The 15,417-nt window shown below is 36.2% G+C and overlaps 1 protein-coding gene across 4 annotated transcripts in view; it reads left to right on the top strand.

Annotated features, from left to right (window-relative positions):
- SEC24D (SEC24 homolog D, COPII coat complex component) overlaps nucleotides 1-15,417 on the top strand; it is a 105,929-nt gene that overhangs the window by 35,803 nt on the left and 54,709 nt on the right. For all 4 annotated transcript variants that reach the window (XM_004748006.3, XM_004748008.3, XM_004748007.3 and 1 more), the window contains exon 8: nucleotides 118-245. In XM_004748006.3, coding sequence (XP_004748063.1) covers nucleotides 118-245 — 128 coding nt within the window. The remainder of the gene's footprint in view (nucleotides 1-117; nucleotides 246-15,417) is intronic.

The following is a 15,417-nucleotide window of genomic DNA, read 5'->3' as shown; positions in this document are numbered from 1 at the left end:
CATGAAGAAAGTTATACAAATAAGGCAATGTGTTATCTAGAATTATAAATATTTAAATACTTCAGGGCAGATTTTACTTCTCAGCAAATTTTAAGTGTGTTCCTTTACACATTTCAGGCAATGCTAGTCCTCGATACATTCGTTGCACAACATACTGTTTCCCATGCACGTCAGATATGGCCAAGCAAGCTCAGATTCCATTAGCTGCTGTCATCAAACCCTTTGCCACAATTCCTTCAAATGAGGTAAGAATGATAAAAACAGCAATTCAAGGGGCACCTGGCTGGCTCAGTTGGTGGAACATGTGACTTGATCTCGGGGTTATGAGTTTGAGTCCCACGTTGGGTGTAGAGATTACTGAAAATCTTAAAGGAAATAGCAACTCAGTAATTTAGCAGTTCTACAATTCTTCTTTTATTATTGTTTTCTTATACATTATTATTATAAACAGAAAACTGGAGACTATTTATATAATGCAGAAACATCTAGTCATTCAATTTACTAGGAAAACCCAAATCTGACAAGCTGTGTTTTTTGACAACCCATATAACAAACAGTGAAGAAAAGGGTCACTTTGGGGTCTGTTGTAACAATCTGTAGATTCAGGAAATATGGAATGTCACATAGTGACAAATACTAAGACTTATCATGTCACCTTTATACCTAGTTTCAGGCTTCAACATTCAGCATCCAGATGTTCTGGTGAAGGAAGCTAATAGAGCCTGAGATCTGTGGTCTTACTAAGCTGCTTTAATAGGGGCAAAGGGTTAGGGTTAACCCTAACCTTAAGTCTGTTTGATTAGAAAGCATTTGTTTTGACTTGGAAGGAGGTACTCAATATATGATTCATTGGGAAAAAAAGATAAGAAGTGATGTTTATTTAAAATTTGTGGATGGTGTTAATGGATGTTGTGATTGAGACATCCCCCCAACACAGCTGTCATTCCTTCACTTCATGTCCTGAATGGTGGATACCACATACACGCAGAGACACAAGGTACTATAGTAGAGCTAGTCAAATAGGTGAAGAAAAGCTTGAATTCTAGCTGGAACTTTGAGCATAATCCCATTGCAGTATTCCAGTAAATTGTACTGAACCCTGGATTCCTTTTGCTCCACCCAGATTCTCCTCCCAGCTTCCCAACTTCCTAAGAACATCAGCTTGGCTATAATGACCCTTTGAGGTTGGCTGACCTAATGAATACTTAACAGCACCTGAACTGAAGGCAGAGCATCTGCACCAGAGAGCAGATTTGTCCCCTTTCATGGGCTGGCCATCAGCTGATACAAGCGGTACAATGGCCTGGGGGAGGGGACGAAGGGGTCTGCTTTACATCACCTCAGGGAAGGAGGAAACAGAAGAGAGACAGTGTGCATATGGAGAGTGGTTTTCATACCCTTTGAGATGTCCACTCATTGTCCTTATAGTGTGGCAGAATGCTGCATTCTCTTTGGGGGTAGAGTGGAGCAGAGAAGAGGCTGTTCCTAGAAGCCAGTCTTATATGCAGTATAGTCTCATATTTGTAAGTCAAGAAGTGTGCTCAGTATTTACTTATTTTAAGTATGGTCTCTTATAGGATGGTCCGAGAAATTTAATATTAATGTCCATAAAATCCTCTTTAAAATTTCTGGGCTTAATAAAGATAAGGTAAACTGATGTGTAATGACAGAGATCCATGCTAAAAATAATGTGTATGTGTGTTTTCAATAATAGCTAGAAGTAATTTTTAACTATTTTTCAACAATTTTATTATGAAAATTTTCAAGCATACAGAAAATTTAAAAGAATTTTATAGTGAACACCTAGATTCTATCATTAACATTTAACTATACTTGTTTTTATCACCTTTTATTTCATCTGTTCATCAATCCATCTTTTTCTTTATGCATTTCAAAGTAAATTGCGGGCAGTAATTAGGAATACTGCCCACTAAATATTCCAGCATGCATATCATTCATGAGAGTTCACTATTTTCTTACAGATTATTTTTCCTTTTGAGGCAAAATTGATTTACAATAAAGTGCATATATCTTAAGTAGCCACTCACTGAATTTTGACAAATGGATACACCTGGGCAACCCTAATCTCTCTCAAGATGAAAAACATTACTGTCAGCCTTAGAAGTATTTCATCCCTTTCTATCAGCCTCCCACCTCTTCTAACATCCTTCTTTCCCTGGCAACCATTGTTCTGGGTTTTTTTTCCACCCTAGATTTGTTTTGCTTGTTGTAGGTCCTCATAAAATTGATTTCCAGAGTATGCACTTTTCTGTGTAAGGTTTCTATCATCAGCATCATGTTTTAGAGTGCCATCAACATGGAATTGCATGTATTAGTAGTTTCCTCCCTACTATTGCTCCTATTATTTCTTCCTATTATTGCTGAATGGTATTTGATTATATGGACATACTAGTTTGTTTATCTGTTCTTTTACTGATGGACATCTGGGCTCTTTCCAATTTTTGGCTCTTATGAATAAAGCTTCCATAAATATTCTTGTACAAGTCTTTCTGTGGACATACATTCACTTCTCTTAGGTTAATAACTGTGATTAATTTTCTGACTCATGAAATACATGTTTCTTTTTAGTTTTATAAGAAACTGCCAGACCATTTTCTTAAATGGTTATACAGCTTCATAGTCCTTCTAACATTGTATTTAGAGAGCCAGTCGCTCGTTATCTCCTCTGTTTGGCATTGTTGTTTTTTATAATGTTAGAAGTTTTTTTTTAAGATTTTATTTATTTATTTGAGATAGAGTGCACACATTAGTGGGGAGCCTAGGACTCCTGGGACTCTGGGATCATCATCTGAGCTGAAGGATAATGCTAGCTAAGAAAACCACCCAGGCACCCCTAATTTTAGAAGTTCTGATGGCTCTGGAGTAGTATCCATGAGATGTGATTTTATTTCAATTTTTATACTTTGAACAAAATTTAAAGAAGTACCAGTGAATAATATCACACTCACATACAGACCACCCATCACTAACAAATGTTAACATACTGTCATATTTGCTTAAAAAATTTTATGAGGATTAAAACTTCATAGCTACATATGATCTCCTTTATCAGGCCACTCCTCTCCCTCCCTCCCTCTTAGGGGCAGACACTGTAACGAATTTGGTATGCATGCTCCCTGTATGTGACTTTATATATTGACTTCATGCTCATGAACCCATAGTAATATGTAGTATCATTTTGCTTTTTGATGACTCAATTAATTTTAAACAAGTAAAATACAAACTTCGATGAAAGCGGTATACAATGAAAAGAAAGATCCCTTCCTCCCCTTCTACCCTCTCCCTTATAGACAAATTTTACCTATTCTTTGTGATTCTTTCTAGAAATGGAAAATGCATATACTAGCATATAAGTGTACATCTTTTAAAAATCAATCTATAAATGGTAGTATAGCATATGCTCTCTCCTTTCCATTAACTTGTCTGGCACTCCTACCATGTCACTACCTACAGGGCTGCCTTATTCTTTCCAACAGCTGTGTGGCATGATTATTAGTAAGACAAACACTATTGTAACTGTGTGTATCCCCTTTATGATGTGTAAGATTCCAGAGATGTGAAAATTTAAAATATGAATCCTAAAATTGAAGGAAATATAATAACATGAGTGTGCCTGAGAGAAGGTTATAGCAAACCCTTGACACATCTCGGAGAGGATGGGATTGCTGCAGATGTACATACACTCTCTACCTTACTCATTCCTATGCTATCTGAATCATTTTACAGTCATCTGTTACTTTTATAAGCAGAAGGTAACACTTCTACCTTGAAAGAAAGCCAGGTAGCAACTTTACTCTGTATCAGTATGGGATACATGGGATTTCTGCCCCTAGGCAGTGTTAGCTTGAGTGGACCTTGTTCACCTCAATGAATTTGCACAGTTTTCAACTGGACACTAGCAGAAACCTCTCCTCCCTGCTCCTCCCCATGAGACAGCTGCCTGGGGGACCAACCACCAATGAACAAAACAAAATTCAGCAGTTATTCATACCCCAAACAAGAATCTATAAAGGCAGCATTCTGCCACACTATAAGGAGAATGAGTGGACATCTCAAAGGCTATGAAAACCACCTTCTTGTTATCACCACTTACTATTAACAGTGAAATTTTTCGGTAACATGTTCCTGAAAATAAAAATATTGAGAAAAGCTTTCAGATGTTAGTTCAAGCCCACCCCCACCCCCTCTATGCATTTATACATTTCATACACAGACTAAATGTGTATGTTTTCTATTTAACAAAGTTGTTTAATCTAACCAAACACCATCTCCCAACCAGCAAGTTTTTCCCCCTTTGGTGAAAACTTAGGATGCATTTTAGTCTTTGTGCTTCCCAAAGTAATAAATGTGTGAGTTCAGAGTGGTGACTTATTTTTGGAATCTGACTTAGGGAGAAGCTCTACTTGAGAAAATAACATTCTTTATTCTTTTTTTTTTTTTAATTTTTTATTTCTTTTCAGCGTAACAGTATTCATTGTTTTTGCACCACACCCAGTGCTCCTTGCAATCTGTGCCCTCTCTAATACCCATCACCTGGTTTCCCCAACCTCCCACCCCACCCCCCCGCCTCTTCAAAACCCTCAGATTGTTTTTCAGAGTCCATAGTCTTTCATGGTTCACCTCCCCTTCCAATTTTCCTCAACTCCCTTCTCCTCTCCATCACCCCTTGTCCTTTATTCTTATCATATTGCAAGAGACTCTGCACGCTGGTAAATGTATTTTGACAGTACTGTTTTTTCCTATAACAGCTCTCTCTACAGAAGAAGCTCTTCCGTTTTCCTTAGACCTTTAAGAACAGGATTACCCTGAATATAATATACACATATATTTTATTCTCTCATATATAGAGAGAGAATAATGTGTGTGTGTGTGTGTGTGTGTATATATATATATATATAGAGAGAGAGAGAGGTATAATTGACAAATGAAATTGTATAATATTTAGTGAATATACTATATTTAAGAAGGATGAGTGTCTCTTATGTAGCAGTGTCTTCTGAGTTGGATGGAGATATTCTCTGGTTAAAGAAATGCATTTACTTTTGGGGTGCCTGGGTGGCTCAGTGGGGTAAAGCCTCTGCCTTCGGCTCAGGTCATGATTCCAGGGTCCTGGGATCAAGCCCCATATCAAGCTCTCTGCTCAGCCAGGAGCCTGTTTCTTTTTCTCTCTGCCTGCCTCTCTGCCTACTTGTGATCTCTGTCAAATAAATAAATAAAAATCTTAAAAAAAAAAAAGAAAGAAAAAAATACATTTCTTTTTATTTGTTGAAATAAGCTTACAGGTACAAAAAAATAAGAAATATGAAAGAGATGTTAAAGCATCAGGAAGAAGTTCCTAAAGGTTGTGCTCTCAGAAGACTTGTCTCCTCTTTGGGGATTAACTGGGCCTCAGTGAGGTGAGCCGCTGGCCCTGGGGACTGTCACTGCTACCCTGTGGTGGTGAGCTGGATGAGGCAGGATTTTTTAAAAGGATTTAATACAGTTGGTTTTTTTTAGTTGGTTCTCTTTGACAGAACCTTTTAAAGCATGCCATTGTGTTAGCAACGGCCTATAAAAAATAAACCTAATCCAAGCAGTTATGATTAGAGAATGTGCCCTGCGAGCATTTATTTGCTTTGGAGTTGTATGCATATATATGTCATCATTGTTAAGATTTGATGTTCCTTACTGTAAATTTTAATTTTGTGTGTGTGTGTTTCAAGTGAAACCCATTGCCACATTCAGTGAAGTTAACTATGAGGAATTTATTCAGGAGAAGTAATTGGTTATCTTGTAAGCTCTTCTGTTGAGTAATCTGTGATTTTTTTTTTTGATGCTGTATTTTAAGAATGAAGGTAGACATGAAATAGACTTCCAATGCAAAAGGATTAAAGATTATATTTAATTTTGCATTTTCTTCAAAATAGGAAATCTTTATATTTTTGACAAGTGCATACATCTGATTATACTTGACATTAAGTTATTTCACCTATAAACCAGATGGCAGAAGCTTTTCCTGCATCTGTGACTAGATTCAGAAATATCTGTTTATGTTTTTTTATATTATAAATGGATATAATAGTCAAAGTAATTTCCTTTCTTGTTGAATTAATGTAGTGCAGATAAAATTTTATTCAACCCTTTACAATTCACTTGATTTATAATCCCCTAATTACTCTGTGCTAGGAACTAAGGTGAACTTTAGGGATATGGGGGAAAAAACAAGACCAGTTACTTGTGTCTATGACTTACAGAAAATTTGCAAGTACCCAGTTAATTTTTGGGGCAGTGTGGAAAAAACTCTGATGGGGACATCTTCGTTCTATGGAGTTTAGGGTTCAGGTAAGTTTTATCCTACTTATGACTTGAAGAAGCTTGTCCTATTATTAAAAACTGTTTAAATTATTTTTTCTTATTGAGGAGTCATATTCTGATAGATTGAGTAGATAGGAAGAAGCCATTGGAGAGAAAAAGGAATGGATGTCAAAAAACTGACAAAGGGGGTTAAGAAAAAAGGAAAAGACGGTCAGAGGTCAAACCCAATACGAACACATTATGTCATGGGTGGATTTTATATGTATCAACTGCAGGAGTGATTGCTTGGTCGTCATGCATCTGACTTTTCAACCAGTCTTGCTGGTGTGAATTGACAGTCTCAGCGGAGTTTACACTGTGGCTTAATGCATCACGGGGAAAAATGGTCTTACTCTAGTATTATGTCTGTATGTTATCTTTCACATAGCAGCTTGTGAAGTAGGTTTTATCCCAGTTTTGTAGATGTAGAAGCTATACAGGTTCTGAGGCTATTAAGTTGTAGAGCTGGGAGAAATGCTGCTAGAACTTGAAATTTCAAAATCTAGCTTCTTTGGCTACATCTGCCTTTAATGATCTTGTTTGAGGTTTTATTTCATTAAACACATAGAATAGCTTTTTCTTGCTGGCAATAGTTTAAGTAATGGGCTTCTTGCTCCTTTAAGCTGGAGAGTTATCTTGAAGTGTCTGTCTTAACCTCTTTTCTTGAAGTCTTGTGACTTTAAGCTACAGCTTACTATTCCTTAAAGGCAAAGACCATCCAAAATCCGGCCTTGGGCTGGGCATGCCCTAAAGGTCCCAGTTGAAGAAATGCACTCTCGGGGTTGGATAGAGGTTTAGAAGACAGAGATAAACCAAACTACAGAACAGTGATTGAATTTTAGATATTTAGGCTTCTAAATTAATATTTTTCTAGCACATTAAGTCTTTTTTTTTTTTTTTAAGAGTTTATTTATTTGAGAGAGTAAGCAAGCGTGAGCAGTTGGGGGTGGTGTTGGTCAGAGGGAGAGGGAACCTAGGATTGTGACCTGAGCCTAAGGCAGACGTTTAACCACCTGAGCCATCCAGGTGCCCCTCGCACAGTATGTCTTAATTATTAAGTTCCTTGTTGGCAAATATGTCACTTAATGTAAAGTCTTTAATCTTACTTTGGCTATCCTATTTTATTTTGTACTTTTGAGTGACTGCAGATTTCCCTTCTAAACCCATTCACCCCTCTAGCAAACTCTGTAACGAAAAAAATCGTTTGAGAGATTGTAGATGTATTCTAGCACATACTAATGAATACGCATTTCAGTGTATTCAATCATATATTAAGGAGGTTATATTTCATCATGAAGAGCAGAACAGTGAAACAAGTAGGAAGAAATTTTGATCATAATAACAATATTTCAGGAACCAATAAAAATTGGCTATTTTCTCCAAAGTAACCAAATGGTGGAACACTGGGTTTGAAGCCAGGAAATGACTTTAGGTCTCTGCTGTGGCTTGTATTGTGACCTTGGGCCTTTATTCCCAAGAAGGAGCAGTCTGGCTCTGATGTCCTGTAGGTCTAGAAAGCCGCTAGTGTCTACCCTTTTTGTCCACTCTATTGTGTGTTCAGCGTGGATTACCATGAATTTATCATACATCCTATATGTTATTAGAAATTCTTGTGAACAAATTGCACAACCCATCCCAAAGTGGTTTTGTCTATATCATATTTTTAATAAAAGAAATCTGGAGTATATTATTCATTTAAAAAGCACATGAAGATTGTAAGACTATGCATTTTTTACATAGATAAATTGTAAAAATTTATAAATTGTATTTTATATATATGATATATATATATATACTTTTATATATATAAATTGTATTTTACATAGGTAAAATTGGCCCAATTATAGCCAGCTTTAGTGAAAAACGTGTCCTGAAATGGAATCGATTATGACAATATTGTGTCCTTTAAAAAACTTTAAGAATACTTATAACTTAAGTTATTCTGAAATGAAAGCTTCAAGAGCCTGATCTATTTTTAATATGTGCATTATAATCTGAGGTTGTCTGCTTTAATGCAATATTTTAGAGGGTATTAACATAAAAACTTGGAAAAATAAAATACATGTACTCAAATAGAAATAGAACTATGAATATAACATTTAAAATACTTTGATTTATAAAATTACTTTAGAAATTGAATCTTACCCCTTAACAATTTTGGTCACTGTTTATATAGTGCTATGAAAAAGTTTGGCAGCTGAAGAACAGAATGTTGTCCCTTTTTAGAATGGGGTTACAGCAGACATACAGGGGGAGTCACATTTGTCAGGGCAAAGGTTATTAGAATTCTATTTTAACTTACAGTGTAGACGATAAATGCACCAAGCTTATTTCTCAATCACCAAATTATTCACGGAAATCTTCATTTTTTACTGAATGGAGAATACCTTCCAGAGAAATAAGAATAAAGAAGAAAATATTCTGCTTTGATTTAATTTTCAGGGACTGTGAGTTTTATGACTTTCCATGCCTGGTGACTGAGTGTGTGGCATCCATAACGTGGGACCCAGGACCAGTCTCACTGGACATACAATACCCACCCTGGAGAGGAAATATTTTAGAGCCTCTTGCTACCATTTTCATCAATTCTAAGGCCCACATTTTGGACGTTTCTGAAATAGGAATATCTTTTTTTTTTTTTTTTTAAGATTTTGTTTCTTTATTTGACAGAGAGAGAGAGAGATCACAAGTAAGCAGGCAGGCAGAGAGAGAGGGGGAGGCAGGCTTCCCACTGAGCAGAGAGCCTGATATGGGGCTCGATCCCAGGACTCTGAGATCATGACCTGAGCCGAAGGCAGAGGCTTAACCCCCTGAGCCACCCAGGCGCCCCTAGGAGTATCTCTTATTAACCGTGACTTCTTGGCATTGTGTCCTGTTCAGTTGGAAGTTCTTATATCTCTTAAAATTGATGAGATTTTAGAATCAGTGAAAATACACTATGCTTTGGTTCATGGTTCTAACTTTACTCCAGATTTATGGATATTTAGATAATACAAGGGCTTATAATTTATGCAGTTGATATCATCTTAGTGATCAAGTATGAGAGAACAAAAAATTTAAAATTTTATATTTAAAAGTTTACTAGGCATCCCACTGATAAAAAGCCAAAAAAAATTTTTTAAACAAAATCCTATTTTGAGAAGAAAGGAAGGAGAGCAGGAGGGAAGGAGAGGGAAAAGAAAACGTGCAAACCTTTCATGTCCGAATATGACACCCAAGTTTCTCTGAAGCACAAGTGATTTTTGAAGTGATTCTTTGTCAGGAGTTGGGCATAATTATGAGTAAAGCAAGCAAATGTTTTGGAGTCAGATGCAGTTGGGTGTACAGATTAACTGCGCCACTTCTGGTAGTGGGACCTTGAAAGTACTTAACTTTTAGGGCCTCATTTCTTAAATAAAATTATGATAACTCTAGTTACCTGATATCTGCTTAAAAATAGTAAGCTGATATAAGGAATGATAGTTACTCTTGTTATCATCTTTGTCATTATTAGTATGATTATTTGCAAAATACAAATTAAAAAATACAAAATACAAATAAACACAAATACAGTGTTAAATTCCTCCATGGAAAACTTTAACTCAGCAATCATTGATTTGGAGAATGTGCTGTATACAACGAGGAGAAATATGAACTATAGTAACTTAAGTTTACTTGAAATGTATACATTTAAGAGGAATGTTATCATATACCTTCAGTGATTCTAGCTGTACATCTTACCTAAGAAGGAGGAAATTGACATAACCTTCACATTTATATTCATATGTAAGTGGAAAGAGTTAGCTGCTCATTTACGTTTTTAAAAAGAAATGTTACATGGTACCTGTTTTTTGGTAGTATATCATAATTTTCTATCTGTATTGTTCAAGTAGTTGCATAAACAGTTATAGCTTTTGGTTTTTCATAAGCTTCTTCATGGACCTTTGCTGGAATAATTTCCCCTTAATCTCTCACACACTATCCTGTCTTTTTAGCCTAATTAATTTCTATTCAACTTTTAGATTTCATTTCGAAGTCACCTCCTCAGGGGAGCCTCCCAGGATATCCCATGTTTAAACTCCTTGTAGCTCCTCTCGTATCATGTGTCACAATTTGCAGTTTTTTATTTGTGTACTTGTTGGATGTCTTTCTTCCAGTTAAGTTCCATGAGAGTAGGGATCCCATCTGATTTTTCCTTACTATTGCACTCTCAAGACCTAAAACAGTCCCTGGAACGTTTTTGTACTGAATAAATATTTAATACAATATTTTCATTACTCAGAATCATTTATATGTGGAAGTAATTTAGAATTTTGGAAACAAATAGTTTGATGAAAGTTTCAGAATAGAGATCTATATGCTTTAACATTTATTGAGCATCTACTTTGTGTGTAAATGTTGTTTTTGTAGCTGAATGAATTACAAAGTAAATAAAAGAGGAAATGACCATCTAGAAACCAAGGTAAAGCTGGACGGGCATTTTGGTGTCCTCTCTATCCAGGCATCTGACATTTACTTGCATTTCCGTGTTCTATATCAAAGAAAATATTTCCTTTCTTACACATATGTTATGAAAAATCACCATTTGTATACTTACTGGAAATTATCCTTGCTTTTAGTATTGCTGGCAAACAAAAACACCTGTGCTGACTAGGATAACAGTTGCCTAAAGGATTTCCAGGACAATTAAATTCTTCCTAAGTTTAGCTTAGGTTTCAGTTTTATCCACACCCCCCACCCCAAATGTTTGTTGCTTTCAAAATTATCTCACTGTAAATATGAAGATATATACTGTGTTGGTGTGTGTATATATTTATGAGAGAGTGGAAAGAGGGGGGATATCTGAGACATGTAAAGAGAAGATTAAAATCTTTAAAATGTTATTCATTGTTTGGGAAAATAAGAGCATCATTGACTTTCAGGAAAAATATTTCTGCAAAATGCAGGTAAAACAGAAGAGCCAAAATTGTAAAATCTGGTGTGTATATCTATCATGGAGCTCATCCACCAGAAGTCACTTTTCTTAATCCGAAACTGAACTACTGAGGTAAATTGAAGTATTTGAACATGGGAATGAGATCTAAGTTTCTTTGGTTTACTATGTACCATACTCCCTTTCTGGTATAGTTTTAAAAATTTTGAAAAAGTCTTATCTAAATACTCCAAACATAATTTTGTCTACATTTCTCCTTTTTTTTTTTTTTTTTACATTTCTCCTTAAAGTGATAGAAAATGCATATTAGCTCATATTCATCAATTTTTTTTGTTTATATGATAAATCAAGCCATGTTTCCTCTCCCTGCAGTTTATTAATGATGGTATAATAAGTATATAGATGTATTTTTTCCTCCAGATGCTTTTGAATTGGTCACATGCATTTTTAAGTGAAAATCTTTTTCAACTTTTTTTTTTAACCCTATTTTCAAGTCTTTCCGCCAAATGGCTTTTGGCTATTTGCCCAAATCAAGTTAACTCACAATTGGTGATTTGCCATATCCCATGGAAGTGGTTTAGGAAGTGGTACAGGATTTCAGTTTTGCAAAATGAAAGGAGTTCTTTAGATGGATGGTGGTGATGTTTGCACAACAGTGTGAAGATGCTTAATGTTGTGCTTAATGAAGGTGCTTAATGTCACTGAACTATACATTTTAAAATGTGAATTTTGTCATATATATTTTATCACAATTAAAAGATAAATATATATTTTAAAAGCCACATACACACACAGAGCCTTGGCTTCCTGGAGGGTGTTGGAAGATGTCCAAGGAGACCAGTTTCCTAGAGGAGCGGCAGTGGGTACTGGTGGGCGAGCTGTCTAGACACTCTTTCTGAGTTGAAGAGGGGGCTGGTTATTGTCACATGGGAGAAACATTCCACTTACAGCATTGTTTCATTGCTTCATTTTCCAGTCACTGATGAGGTCTTCTGTGTTCCTTGGAGACTTCAGTGCCACTGTCTTAAAAATGATAAATTCTCCAAGGAGAAAGGTCCTACAAGGAGCAGGACAGTCTCCAGGAACACTTATATGTGGGGTACCTAAGCAATATTTACATTGACAGCAGATTGGACTGGATGAATGAATATTTATTTATTCATTCATTCATTCTAACTTATTCCAATAAGGATTTAATTCATCAGATATTTATTGTTCACTCAAAATGTGCCACTTACTGTTCTTTCTTGGTACCTCAGATATGTCAGTGAACAAAACAGATAAAGATCTCTGCCTGCCCTCTTGGAGCTTACATTTTAATGGTGAGAGACAAGACAATAGACCTCAGACTGAGTAAATGAGGTAATATGTGGAAGAAGGAGAAAACAGAGCAGTGTTAGGGAGATGAAGGCTGCCTGGGAAGAGCGGTAGATGGCAGGTTTCAGATTAAGTAGGATAGTCCAATCAGCCTGATGGAAGATGTCAGTTAAATGAAGGCTTGAATCTTTTTTTTTTTTTTTAAACTTTTTGAGAAACCTCCATTCTGTTTTCCAGAGTGGCTATACCAGTTTGCATTCCCACTGACAGTGCAAAAGGGTTCCCTTTTCTCCACATCCTCACCAGCATCTGTTGTTTCTCGTGTAGCTGATTTTAGCCCTTCGGACAGGTGTGAGGTGGTTATCTTATTGTGGTTTTGACTTATGTTCCCTAATGATGAGTGATGTTGAGCATCTTTTCACATGTCTGTTGGCCATCTGTCTGTCTTCTTTGGAAATGAAAAACTTTTTGAGGAACCTCCATACTGTTTTCCAGAATGACTACTCCAGCTTGCATTCCCATCAGTGGTGTAAGGGAGTTCCCCTTTCTCCATGCCTCGCCACTACCTATTTTTTCCTGTGATGTTAATTTTAGCCATTCTGATAGGTATGAGATGGTATCTCACTGTAGTTTTGATTTGTATTTCCCTGATGCTGAGTGATGTTGAATCTCTTTTCATGTGTCTATTATTCATCTGGATGTCTTTGGAAAAGTGTTCATATCTTCTACCCATTTCTTCAGTGGATTATTTGTTTTTTTGGGGGGGGGGTGTTGAGTTTGATCAGTTCTTTATAGATTTTGGATGCCAACCCTTTATCTGATACATCATTTGCAAATATCTTCTTCCACTCCATCAGCTGCCTTTTGGTTTTGTTGGTTGTTTCCTTCTTTTTGCAGAAGCTTTTTACCTTGATGAGGTCCCAATAGTTCATTTTTGCTTTTGTTTCCCTTGTTAGATATGTCAGAAGACATATCTAACAAGAAGTTGCTGTGGCCAAGGTCAAAGAGGTTGCTGTCTGTGCTCTTCACCAGGATTTTGATGGTGTCCTGTCTTGTATTTAGGTCTTTTATCCATTTTTGAATGTACTTTTGTGTATGGTGTAAAAAATGACCCAGTTTCATTCTTCTGCATGTCACCATCCAGTTTTCCCAACACCATTTCTTGAGACATTTTTCCCATTGGATATTCTTTCCTGCTTTGTCAAAGAAAAGTTAAAAATACAACTACCCTAGGACTCAGCAATTGCACTACTAGGTATTTGATTTGAAGGGGCATATGTTTGATATCAATAATATCCAGATTATGGAAAGAGCCCAAATGTTGATTGATGAATGGATAAAGATGAGGTATATATATATGTACAATGAGATATGAAATGAAATTTCATATAATGAAACTCAGGCGATCAAAAAGAATGAAATCTTGCCATTTGCAACAACATGAGAATGTATTATGCTAAGTGAAATATGTCAGTCAGAGAAAGATAAATACATGACTTCACTCATATGTGGAATTTAAGAAACAAAACAGATGAACATGGGGAAGGGAAGGAAAAATAAAATGAGATAAAAACAGAGAGGGAGGCATACTGTAAGAGGCTCTTAACTATGGAGAACAAACTGAGGGTTACTGGAGGGAGATTGGTGGGTGGATGGGTTAAATGGGTGGTGGGTATTAAGGAGAGCACTCATTGGGATGAGCACTGGATGTTGAATGTACATGATCAATCACAAATTCTACTCCTGAAACCAATACCACACTGTATGTTAAATAACTTGAATTAAAGAAAAATAAAGAAAGGAAGAATTGACTCATGCATAGAGGAAAATGTTTTGAGGGTGTTTTCATGGCCATATAAAGAAGTGAGATAAATGGAGCGAAGACTCTGGTTAACTTACAATTCTGCCAGAGAGACAAAGGGAGTGTGCCTCTAGGCTTCTTATTTTTAATACTTTCGTCTTTAAAGTGTAGTATTTTACAACTTTCCTTTGAGGAACAGAAAACTGCCAATTATTTTGTTATGGAAGAAAAAAACAATTCATAGGGCTTTTAAGTCTAAAATATATTTTCATTCTCTGTGCATTCTTAGAGCAAATATGTCTTCTGCAAGTGGCCTATAATTAGACAACAAAATATAATTCTCCCTTAGGGATAAAAGATAAACTATAATAGGTCAAGGTTTAAAAGAAATGTGGGAAAATATCTCTCAACTCTAGAATTTCTCCCCTCAGAAGAAGTGTCTTACTCACAAGTTTCCAGTATCTGTTCCAGCAAGTAAAGTGATGCTCATCTTTGCACGTGTACCTGTACCTTGAAAGACTGTGTCAGCATGCCCAGTCTAAACTGACCTTTTTTGGTCTAGAACCATTACCTACCATTTATAATCTAGTCATGAACTAGGACTGCCGTTCAGGAAAACTGGTATTATGACGGGCTCTTCTCTGATACTTATTTTCTCTTTTGAAACTGTGGATGCCCTCTAACCAGAGGGAGCCCTTCTTTAGACTTTAGCATATGGTCTAACTTGACCTTTCCACTAAAAAGCCCTTCTGGCATTAGAGGCCATGGGTAGAAGGGTTACAGCTGTGTTTGCTTTAAGACACATTTGGCCATTGCAGGAAAAGAGTCTCCTATTTGTGCATATTTTGGGATGAACTTAGCATATTAGGGTTTATCACAACCAGACGTAATCTTTTGTGATAGAAATACTGGCACATATCCTCAAGTTTAAACATGACTCCCTTCATTTTTTATTTTGTTGTTATTCAGACTTCTTTCGAACCAGTTTTTTTCTTCTGTCTCTCCCTCCTTGTCAGTCATGAAACAACTATTT

This window comes from Mustela putorius, unplaced genomic scaffold (genome assembly GCF_011764305.1).
Source record: "Mustela putorius furo isolate JIRA1106 unplaced genomic scaffold, ASM1176430v1.1 tig00001215_pilon_pilon_pilon, whole genome shotgun sequence".
In the NCBI taxonomy this organism is placed as follows: Eukaryota; Metazoa; Chordata; class Mammalia; order Carnivora; family Mustelidae; genus Mustela; species Mustela putorius.
Note: the sequence above shows the minus strand (reverse complement) of the source record. Positions and strands in the feature narration are given on the sequence as shown.